Source organism: Arachis duranensis, chromosome 3 (assembly GCF_000817695.3).
Source record: "Arachis duranensis cultivar V14167 chromosome 3, aradu.V14167.gnm2.J7QH, whole genome shotgun sequence".
In the NCBI taxonomy this organism is placed as follows: Eukaryota; Viridiplantae; Streptophyta; class Magnoliopsida; order Fabales; family Fabaceae; genus Arachis; species Arachis duranensis.
The window spans coordinates 50,474,984-50,486,690 of record NC_029774.3 but is presented as its reverse complement, the minus strand read 5'-3'; the positions used below and the strand labels follow the sequence as shown (position 1 = coordinate 50,486,690).

At 34.1% G+C, this 11,707-nt stretch overlaps 1 protein-coding gene across 1 annotated transcript; it reads right to left on the bottom strand.

The window, feature by feature from the left end:
- Positions 1-1,638: 1,638 nt before the first annotated feature.
- On the bottom strand, positions 1,639-4,323 carry LOC107479173 (protein TIFY 10A). The gene is made up of 5 exons (XM_016099322.3): positions 3,999-4,323; positions 3,382-3,559; positions 2,595-2,914; positions 2,431-2,488; positions 1,639-2,044 (listed from the first exon to the last, which is right to left on the bottom strand). Exons 1-5 carry the CDS (start codon positions 4,162-4,164, stop codon positions 1,939-1,941), a joined length of 828 nt encoding a protein of 275 aa, XP_015954808.1. The 5' UTR covers positions 4,165-4,323; the 3' UTR covers positions 1,639-1,938.
- Between the last annotated feature and the right edge of the window lie 7,384 nt (positions 4,324-11,707).

The following is an 11,707-nucleotide window of genomic DNA, read 5'->3' as shown; positions in this document are numbered from 1 at the left end:
TGCACCCTCAGCCGATATTGTAACTTGTTAACTGAAGAAACCTTTCCTTTTCTTTTTTTTTTTTGTGATCAAAGTGAAACCCATAGCTCTCTGAAATTATGAATCCTTTTTGTAGTTTCTTTGGATCTTCTTCTTCGACTCCCTCCACTGCAGTCAGTTACTGTTACTTTACTGCCTTCTCTTTTTTTTTTATTAGATGGATTCTAGTATGTTTAAGCTATGGTTATGTAAGTGTTGTTAAAATTAAAGTTATAGTTTTTTATATTTTGGTAACACTTTTTTCTTAGTAACACTTTTTAAAAAGCGTCGTTTAACAATAAAAAAATTATTTTAATTTTAATCATACTTTTTAAAACATCATCATCACCATAGTTACTGTGTTACAGTCATACTAGCATGACCCTTTCTATTTCCGGTCACTTGTTTGTTTGTTTAATGAGTTTGGAAAAATGCTGAGAGTCTATTTATTTTCATGATTTGTTTTTCTTGTAGGCACTTAATTAAACCTGTGGTTTGCTCAATTGAGACACTTAAGGCATGATCTCTGTTACTTACGATTACCACTACGAGTTTAATCTGCAAAATGGAATTTCTTTTATGTTGTGATAATATTGCAACCTGTGAGTACTTTAATTGAAGTAATTTACTCGAAAGGGATCAAAAGAGATTTAAGCATAAATAGGTTGGGTTTAGACACGATTCATGTCAGGTGCAATTAGCTTATAGCATGTTTTGAAAGGAATGAGTATGTGCCATTCTTCTCAATTTGTAACTTAGTATACATTATTTCAAAATTTGAACGCATTCTCATTTATCTACTATTCATACTTTGGCATTCAACTGTTTTGCTTTCCCTTTCTTACTCAGCACCATGTCCAATTAATTGAGTTATAGATCGTAATAAGACCAAGTGTTTTCTCTATATTGGGAGACCTCAACTTAGAATAAATCAAAGACCTGTTGCTGAAGAATTTGGAGAAGATAGTTGTGATAGGTGAAATAGTTAATCTAGTTAGTTAAGTCAGTTCTGAGAAGTTAGTTAGATGGTATGACACCCTGGCACTGGTAGTTAAATAGTTGGTTAATTTAACTACTCTAGTTTAGTTGATGTTAATTTCTTTCTTATAAATTTTCTTATTCTCTCACACAAATGTTTGTATGTAATTTTAATCATCGTTGCTATCTAAAATGTAACCATAGAAAGATTCCCACTGACGCTTGCTCAAGGGATTGCGCACACGTTCTAGAAATTTTTTTTTTCTTTCTTTCATAACTTAGTTACTTTCCGCATGTTAATCTTGAACTTTGCTTCTCTTCATCTAGATGCATGTTTTCACCTTAATTAATGAAAATCTTTTTGAGGATTCAAGTTGCATTTTTGGCTGCTACTAACAGTAGAAGTTCAGGTCAGTGTTTGACCTCCACGTAATAAGACACAATAACCTCGTTTAATCCATATAACTAACTCCTATTGTTGTTATTAATGTTATTGTTTGTGTTTATTATTATTATGTCCCTGTCCGTTGCCATCTTTTTTGCCATCTTATGCCAAGGCAAATAGAGCGAATGGAAGACAATTCAAACAAGAATAAAAGCAGCACTACAATATGTATATATATATATTTGAATCCAAAATGATTAAAGGTAATAAGAAGAAATTTAGAATCTTAACAATAATTAGAACAGGTAACACGAAATGAATCATCTTAACCTTTTCTTAAGAACATCAACGGAGAAAAATTAAGATGATCCATTTTCACATCTAACAAAACTAAGGTATAGTTAGATCTATGATATAAGCCCCAGCAACAGAGCCCAAAATTAAGATGGACAGACAGACAGAAAGGCTAACCCTATAGCCCAAAAAAGATTTTAACAATGGGTACACAACCCCCAAAAAAAGGCACAAAGTTTATAATACTATATATATAGTTGCAATCATTCTTGAGATTTAGCACCCAACTCAAGCCATGACATGGATTCAGCTGGCTTGTTAGCGCTCCCAATGGGATTTGCTGCTTGATATGGACCCTTTGATGCAATTCTGCAAAATCAAAGAACATAAAATTAAGTCAATTGGGTAAAATCAACTTGATTAAAAGGTCAAAGCTTTAATTATATGTGAATTGCAGCTTCACTTTGTGCAAGGGGAAAAATCAATTCAAAGAAACTAATTTCATTTCATTTTTGAAGTACCTAAGTAATCAAGTTTGTTTGTTTCAGTCAAAGGATAAAAAGGAGATTTTCTTTTTTAGAGGAAACCAAATGAAACATGAACCAAAGAAGACCAAACATGTGAGAAGCCTTTTATCAATTAATTTGATTGGAGGATCACAGCTCTAAAAAAGGTTAAGACATACAAAACATTGAGAGACCAAGCAAAACACCAATCTTTAAAATTGTTCTTTATTTTTGGTTGAGAGTGCCTACCTATCCTTTCTCTTCTCCAGGAACCGATGAAGCGAAGCTTTTCTTGCAATTGGTAGATCTGCATCGAAAGGAAAATTTATGATCAGCAAAAACTTGATCCACAACAACACAAAAGGTTTTCTTTTCAGCCAAGTTACAAATAGTAGATCCAAAAGAATAATTACCACAAACAACAGGTCTGGACTGAGGTTTTGAGTGCTCGTGGATCGAACTGCTACCGGAACTTGCAACAATATTCACGTTAGGAAAGGCTTGAGCACTCGAATCAGCAGCAGATGTTCTGGCCAAATTAGGAGGAAATGAAGGCTGGCTCTGAGTGTAGGTGTAGACAGAGTTGTTCTGGGTTTGAGAGACTCCTTTCTTGGCAAAAGCCATGAGCTCGTTCGCCTTCTCAGCAGGACAATCATCGAGCACAACAACTTGACCATTATAGAAGATTGTCAATTGTGCAGTTTTCAGGCCCTTGCTCACAGACTTAACTGCACTGCAAGTCATGAATAAATAATCACACATTAGCCTAACCAAAAATTTTAATACAATTGGAGGGTTTTTGGTAATGACACCCGTTAAGGATTCGAGAACAGGAAAGTTTCTAACATAATTGAATGTATTAGTCATAGTCACATGAAATACAGGAGTGGGTACGCAATACACAGTACGCCATATGCATGCGGTACGCGTAAATTGGTACCCGGTACCCTACATAATTGGTGAATTCATGTAACTAGGTTATGGAATTAGTAACTTAACCTTTTATTTCTTCAATTCAATTTTTCCACTAGAACCCTTAAATTAAATTGCAATAAAAGTAGTTCCCAAATTGGGATTTAGATATGTGAAATTCAATTATTGATTAAATCTATAACAATTATGAATAGGTATGTTACACATAATAAGCTTTTTTCCATATCAATTATCAAATTGTTAAGGAATGGGAAGTAATAAACAAACCTGGAATTGATCAAGTTTGGAATTTCTTCAGAGGGAAGATTGGCACGATAAGCACCTTGTGGAGAGAGCAAACCCATGGCTGTGCCAGTGAGTGTGAGGCTTTTTGGTGCAACGTTGTTTTCTTTGGTAGGAAATAGGTTCATAGTTGTTGCAGACTGACACGATGTTTCAGGTGACCCTGCACAATTTCCAGATTCAGATAAATTCTTTTTCGAATTCAAAAAAAATCTTAACTTTGTAAGGACTAACGAGAAATTTTTTGGATACTTAGGTAGCATACATAAATCCCCAAAAACTAAATAAAATTAGAAGAAATGAATTGCTTCCTTTCATGAAATTTGTTTTCTCCCTATTTCAAAATCAAGGGCAAAATTAATTAAGCCATGTGTTAGATCTGTGAGTTTGAGTTTGAAAAAGATTAATAAATCAATTTCCCATACAAGAAACTTTCAAACCCTTAAGAAAGGAATTATTTAGTAACAAAAAAAACTTTCAATTTCTTTTTTTTTTCCTTTAAAGTACTAGCCAAAAAAATATATATATAACCCAAAACGACATAATTTAAGAGCATCTTAAATTTTCGAAAATAATAATTGGGAGAATTTAATTATCCATACCACTTGGTTCGGTGTTGCATGTGATACCGAGGGTAAGATCTCCAAAGTTGCCCTTTTCTTTGATGTATTGACTCAACAAACTGCAAGTCTGAGAGAAGCTCGATTTTTCCGGTGACCTCGCCGGCTTCTGGCCGGAAAATTCCGAGTATTCCGACGAACTAGACATAGTAGCAGTATTCAACCTTAAAAGCACCCAAATATATTTGGCCGTATAGAAAGTTGAAGCAGCGTTAACAAATCCCTAATCAACGGTTGGAGATATTGAAGAGGATTCTAACAAAGAAGGAACCGCTATTTGTGTTTAAAGTACTGATGATCTTCGTCGCCAAGGACTTGATATATAAATGAGAAAACAATTATGACCAATTTTCATTGGCCCAATAAAAAATAAATATATTTGGTGTTGGAGGTGGGAAATTGAAGCACGAGGAATATGTGAGTGTTTTCTTTTTCTTTTATAAAAAAATAAATGAATAAAAAAAGTTAGAGGTTGCTTTTCTTGCTGCTGTTCTCGACTGTATTATTATGCTGTTTCATTTGGTCTCTCCAACCCGACTCTCGCATTACTTTAATTTAATCCATTATCATCATTATCTTTTATTTTTGTTTTTATTTTTATATTTGTTTGGCTTAGTTTGCGTAATTTTATTTTCCACCACGTGTTGTTTCCGCGTCAGTTAAAATTAACGGAAACGGCCAACTGATCCGTATTCCGTAAGGGGGCTGCCTTACTTTCCTTCCCATTTTTACTTTTGTTTCCTCTAATTAATTACCTAAAATATCCAACTAATAAATCAATTTTTTCACTTAATAATTAGTTAAAAGATTATTTTTTTCCTCCAACATGGAAGAATGAAGAAAGAATAAAAATAAATAAATTTAAATTAAAATTAAATCCTAAATTTTTTATGACAAATACGTAATTTGATTATTTTAGTATTTGATTTTTCACTTTATTATTTTCTCCTTTTATTTTTTTTCTCTCACCAAAATTTAAGTTTAATTATTCCATTTCATCTTATAGTTTTATTTAATTTTTAATTAATTCTTTGAAATTTAAATAATTTAATAACATTTCTACCGTTTAAAAAATTGTTCATTTGAGACCGTATTTTTATCAATTATTAAAAGAAAAAATTAGCTAAAGTTTTTACCAATATTCTATATTCAATTACTCTCATGCTCCATACATTACACCAAATATCAGGTATAAAATCTCACATTTCCCTCTTTAAGAAAAGGAAAATAATAAAATTAAATAACATAAATATATATAACATGTTTTCGTTGTTTTAAGAGTAAGATGTGAATTAAAATATCCACATTGTTGCACCAACATACTAACAATGTATTAGATAGTTGGAGTGATGACTATTCATAAAACATTTCATCTATTTACTGTTAATAATAAATTAGGTACTTGATCCTCACTTTTTATTCTCAAGATCACCACGCTCTAAATTATTTTTAATTTCATCATAAATTCTTTTTATTGTTTCAGTTTTAACCTTACGTTTTTAGATCAATAGGACAAAGACAAATGTGGGGTGAAATTTTTTCATATTAATCATTTTAATGGAGGGTTGAAATTGAAAGTCTTTAAAAACATTTAGCGTAAAATTGAAATGTTTTAAATATTTAGACAAAATTAAAATTTTTTATAAACATGTTTTTCTTATTAAAGTTAAGAATTTCATTAAGTGAAATAAAAGTGTTTGGATCCACCATAGACCACCGTTACATATGATTAAAGATGGAAACTAGAGATTAATTTTGTATAAATATTGAAGACATTTTGTATGCTTTTTTCTGTATTATTAACCTATTTACGTGTTTTATAAGGTATCTTTGTAAAATAAGTCTTCAGGCAGGCATATTAAAGAATAATTATGTTGAGTAAGGTAGTTCATTTAAAGAAAAGATTCCAAGAAAATAATGTGACTTTGTTTGGTTCATTTTCCACAATACCAAAACTGTAAATATTTGGACAATAAAACCTACAAATATTTGAAAAAAGAGAAAATTATTATTTCAATCCTTGAAAATTTCAATTTTTATAAAATAGTTTTTGTTAAAAAAATGATATCTTGATTTTTTAAATATGATTTTATTTTGACAAAATGTATTTGTTTTGAAGTGTTAGGATGGTGATTTTAAGATTTGGATATAGGTTTAAATGTTTGGAGAGAGTTTTTAATGTCTTTGCATGAAAAATAGTGAGAATATCTGTATGGAACTTTATTGCTTAAGTTAGCAAGAGTTTTAGCATGCTAAGTGTGTGTTGGATTCAAAAAAATTCGTGAGTGTTGAGGTATTTATACAGTAGTAGATGAGACCGAATTATTCGTTGAAAATGACTTCAGATAGTATTGGATGGTTATTTCTCGCACAAAGTGAGAAGTTACATTCTATGTTTGAGGTAAGGAGGGATATCATCTGACTTGCTTCCCAAATCGGATCAGATACGGGTTAGGGGATCTGTGCCTTGGTTAGCCCGACCTGTTTACACCTGGCCAAAGAAGGTAGGGATAGTTGTTGTTGGGCCGTTATGTGGGGGCAGTCTAATCCATGAGATAGGCATTACCATATTGTATTTGGGTTGGACTATCCCAGGTTTAACTGTTCAAGTATGAACAGTGCCCCTACTCGAGTTATGATCAAGAGGTCAAATCTCAGGTAAATGCTCATCATGTACATTACAAGTCGTAGATCAGACGTTTTTGTTCCCACTTCGTTTCTTTAAGTTGGAAGGTAAATCATAAGTGAGTGCGACTTGTAAACAAGAGTAAGTGGTGGAACTCAACGTGATTCTAAAAAAGCTATGCGTCGCTTTAATGCTTTCCGTGTCTTCTCCGTTTACTTCAAGTAAGATTTAGGACATTTAAAATCATTTAAAATATGAATAGAACAACCGAATGCCCCTATTTTAAGTGGTCCATATATAACACTTACACAACTTTTTCTTCTTTGTTTCTTCTTTCTCTTCATGTTCTCATTCTCTCTAGTTCACTGATCTTGTGCTTCTTCGAATAACCACTATTTTATTTTTGTAGCACCTTCATATTGATTTTATTTCCTAACCTTTTTTACTCTTTATTTGCATTTTGCTCTCTATTTTACTGCCTACATTTTTTACTTTTCTTTCTTTGTCAACGTTTATTGTAGCTTTAGTGACTTTTCTAAAAAAATACATTTTTTGATATTGTATTTTGCATTTGTCTATTGCTTGCTTTCTGTTGGTAATGTAGTAGTGGCAATGGAAGTGGTTTTGATTGGCACCACCAATGTTGCTGGTTATGGTGCCCCTTCCAAAAACCGTTCCACCATTGACGAAGCAATTTTTGTTCATAGATAATTTCTCAATTAGTCGTATTGAACTAGTGTTAAATCATAGATTGTTGTGTCGTTAGTTTTTAGTGGTCCTATTCTTTCTTTTTCATAGGTTTTAAAAATAATGGCAAAGATAGGGGTTTTCGAACTTCCAACCGAGTTCCCTACTGGGTTAGACTTGGTGGATCCCCAAGTTTTAGAGCTAGGTCATTAGTGGATGCACAATCCTTAACTCAACTTCAAGAGAGCCATCCTTTATTCCATAGGTCCAAGGACGAGACCTACTATGAAGTTGTCTCATCGTCCTTTGAGAAAAGAGTTTTCTATTCTCATACATTGTCTTCATGATATTATTAACATTAACACAAAAGAAGTGAGCCTAAAGTTGTAAGTGCTACAAAAACTCACCAAGCAAACCACTAACCTTTATAGGCCTTGAGGTTAAAGAACACCATCAATCACAACTAGTGGTGGAAAATAGGCTACAATCTGTCGAGATGACCTGCTTAACTCACCAAAAAAGACAGGCATGCCTGACGTGGCGGAAATTGGCGAGTTAAGAAATTATTAATAGAAATACGTTGCAAGTACAGTCCTTAACCAGCCGAAAATCCGCTTATCAATTTAGAAGGGTTGCCACAATATTGAAATTAAAATACTGGGAGTATGAATCCCAGGTCGTCTCCCAACGAGTTGCAGAAAGATGTGCTATTTTATCAATCAGGTGTTTTAAAAAATGGTTGAGTTGATAAACAGGAAATTAATTTAGAGAATTTAATTAATTTTAAATAAAAGCCTTGATTGGGAGTAGATTAGTTGGAAGCCCTATTCTTGTTGAAGTACTCTCAAGATTAATTAATAATTGGAAGTTGCTCTGCTTAGTTATCCCTTACTAGGTAAAGAAAAGTCAAGCAAGTTGGAAAGCTGTTTCTAGTCACAAGTCCTAATCCTCTCCCTTGGAAAGGACTAGTGTCAATGATTAGAGGGTGATCCAACAATAAATCCAATTATAATTTCTCTCTTGAGTGATTCAACTCAAGGTTTCCTTTCAATCATCTCTCAATCAAGTTATGGAACTACTCACTCATTATAATTATAAACTTCACAGAATCAATGGGAAAAATAAAAGAAGACATAATAAATAATAATGAAAGGGATTAATTGAAAATAAAAATAGTCTATATTAATAACTTGTGAAAATATCCAATGTCAACTCTGGAGGAATTAAGAACATGGAAGAATAAATGAAAAGTAAATAACAGACTATAGTGACTAGTAACGGAGGTAGACTCTTCTCAAAAGCTAAAGCCAAAATCTTCAAAATCCTAATTATGAATGTTCAAGTGAGTAAAACCTAGGGGAGGAGTAAATTTCAGATCTAAAAACTAAAAATTATGCGGAATGAATGTTGTCGTCTGTCTTTGCATGTTCCCTGGCTCTAATCTGTGTTTCTGGGCCAAAAACTGGGTTGAAATCTGGCCCAGAAACTCTGCCAGCGACTTCTGAAATTCTGCAGGTCAGGCACGTCACGCGGCCGCGTTGTCCACATGTTCGCATCACTCAGCGTTTCTCATACCACGCGTGCGCGTCGTTCATGCAGCTTCCAATCCGCGCGGTTGCGTCAGGCACGCGAGCGCGTCACTGTGATTGCTTCCTTTTCGCGTGGTCGCGTAAGTTATGCGACCGCGTGACTTCTCACTGGTTATCTTCTCAATTCTTTGTGTTCCTTCCATTTTTGCATGCTTCCTTTTCATCCTTTAAGCCATTCCTGCCCTATAATTCCTGAAATCACTTAACACACATATCAAGGCATCTAATGGTAATAAGAGAGGATTAAATAAAAGAAAATAAAAGCCAAAGAAGCATGTTTTCAATCATAGAATATTTTTAGGAAGGAATTGTAATTACATGCAAATCATATGAATAAGTGGACAAAGACTTGATAAAACCACACAATTAAACACAATATGAATCATAAAATAGTGGTTTATCAACCTCCCCACACTTAAACATTAGCATGTCCTCATGCTAAGTTGAAGGAGATAAATATGAATGAGCAGGAACATGCAAGACTCATGTAATGCAATGCAACCTATATGCATATGAATGCAACTATATGAGTTGGCCTACATGATTAAAAATAGATAAGTTCTCTAAGACAAAATATGGGGCAGATTTCACTAATTCAGAGCATATTGTAAAAACAGATAAATTTGTAAGAAGATAGCTTGTGAAAGCAGGGAATACAGGACTGAGCATTGAACCCTTACTGTTGGTGCATGTGCACTTTAATCATCTCTAGCATATGGGGTAATCACTCTATCCTTCTCTAATCATGCTTTCAAAAAAAAATATATTTTTCACCTAATCAATCAACAATTTTAAAATGCCAATGCAAACATCATGAGATCTTTTCATTGTTGTAATGGGGCTAAGGTAAAGGTGAGGATACACATATGGCTAAGTGAGCTTATATATTGAATCTTTAATTAACCCAAGCTCCTACCTAACATACATATACTCTATATAATTTCAACATTCATCTTAGCTACCCAGAATTTTCTTTTCACATTCCATATTCATGTATCAACCTTTATTTTAATTTTTATCATATGTGCATTGATTATTAAATTCTGACTTATCATTGGGGTGATTTTGTCCCCTTATTCACTAAAATAAAGAAAATATTTTATTTATTTATTTATTTATTTATTATTTATTTTTTTTGGAATTTTTTTGTATAGCTTACCAATGCACATAGATTTGTAATTTCCTTTTATAATTTCACATGAATAGGTACCCAAATTCCCTTTATTCCATTATGATATATTTTCTATTACCCTTTATTCCCACAATTTTTCCATACTCAATTAACACATAAATTCTATCTTAAGCTAACCAAAGATTCAATTGGGATTTTCAATTATTTTCCGGTTAAAGCTAGTAATGTGGTACAATATGGAACGAATGGGATTAAAAACAGCTCAAAGTGGTTAACAAAGGTAGTTAAAAAGGGTTGGCTTATTTGGGATATGTGAATTAAACAAACAATGGCCTCAATCATATGCATGCACATAACACATTAATTTTGGACATATAGGATAAAACAAAATTCAGATTACAATCATAGAGAAGTAAACACACAAGAAAAAAATGTTTATGGTTAAATAGTGTAACCATGTATTTAGGCTCAAGGTCTCACGGGTTGTGTGTTCTTTTTTTTTTTAGCTCAACAATTCTGTTCCAATTTCAACTTCAAACAAATTTAACATAAATATTTGATTTAAATTAGTGAAATTTTGAAAAATATATGGTCTTAAAAGAAACTTATTGTCTTTTCAATCAGGTAGAAAATGCATGCAATTAACCTACTAATATGCAATCTATCCTATTCTAAAGAAGAAGAAATTGGTATTAGCAGAAAAAGAATTACCTCCGGAAGTCAAGTACCGACCGACCTTGCCACACTTAAGGCTTTGCACCGTCCTCGGTGCCATCTGTCAGGAACAATGGTGGGCTGGTGGCAGTATCTCCACAGTCGGGACCGTCATGGCTCCCTGTGCTGGTAAAGAAAGTGGAGTCCGAAGTGCCTGGGTCCTCGTCAGGTCTGTGGTTGCCTGTGAGTAGCTCCCTGAGGTAATTGAAACGGCGGTGGTTGCGCCGCTCTCGGAGCTTTGTTTTCTTGTCTTGTTGGTCCAACCGCTTCAGTATTTGATGCAGCAGCTGACTAGTAGATGGTGGAGAAACTGCAGTATCATCTGTGGACTGGCTGTTATTGGCAAGTGGTGGCCTGAGATATCTCTCGTTAGGGACGTACTGATCATCCCGTGGAAGTATGGTTTTGGTGTCTCCAACTCTGTAGGAGCTCTAGCTGTTGAGACAAGATCAAAGACCAAGGTGGGGAAAGGTAGATTGCCTGCGATTTTCACGTGTCCCATTGCATTCCGGATATGTCTCGGTAAATTTAGAGGCTGGTCTGTGAGGATGCACCATAGTAGAACGGCCATGTCTGCGGTGAAGGAGGACTCATGAGTGCTCGGGAAGACGTAATGGGACATAATCTGTGCCCATACGTGAGCCTCTAAGGTAAGTGCGGAAGCAGAAATTCCCTTAGGACGGGAACGATGGTATCTGAAGATCCATTTGGGGCCAGGTTGAGCGATAACTTTGAGAACAGCGATTCAGTCAAAGTTGTACGCCTAGCGCTTGAGTGTGGCTTCTTGAAAAGCGTCCAATCCTTTCGGAGCAGGGAAAGATCTAAGGCTCGCTGAATGACCTCTTCTGTAATGGGGACTTGCTTCTGACGTATATAAACAGACTGCAGGGTCAACAGGTGGAAGTTGGAGTAGAACTCAACTACCCAAGAAAGATTGACCTGT

Bases quoted from the DNA above. Each gene is read 5' to 3' on its own strand.
- LOC107479173 (XM_016099322.3), bottom strand. From the start codon at position 4,164: ATGTCTAGTTCGTCGGAATACTCGGAATTTTCCGGCCAGAAGCCGGCG. The intron at 2,915-3,381 runs GTTTGTTTATTA...CATGACTTGCAG, and splicing joins CCAAACTTGATCAATTCCAG to TGCAGTTAAGTCTGTGAGCA. The intron at 2,045-2,430 runs GTAGGCACTCTC...TTGATTTTGCAG, and splicing joins CTGGAGAAGAGAAAGGATAG to AATTGCATCAAAGGGTCCAT.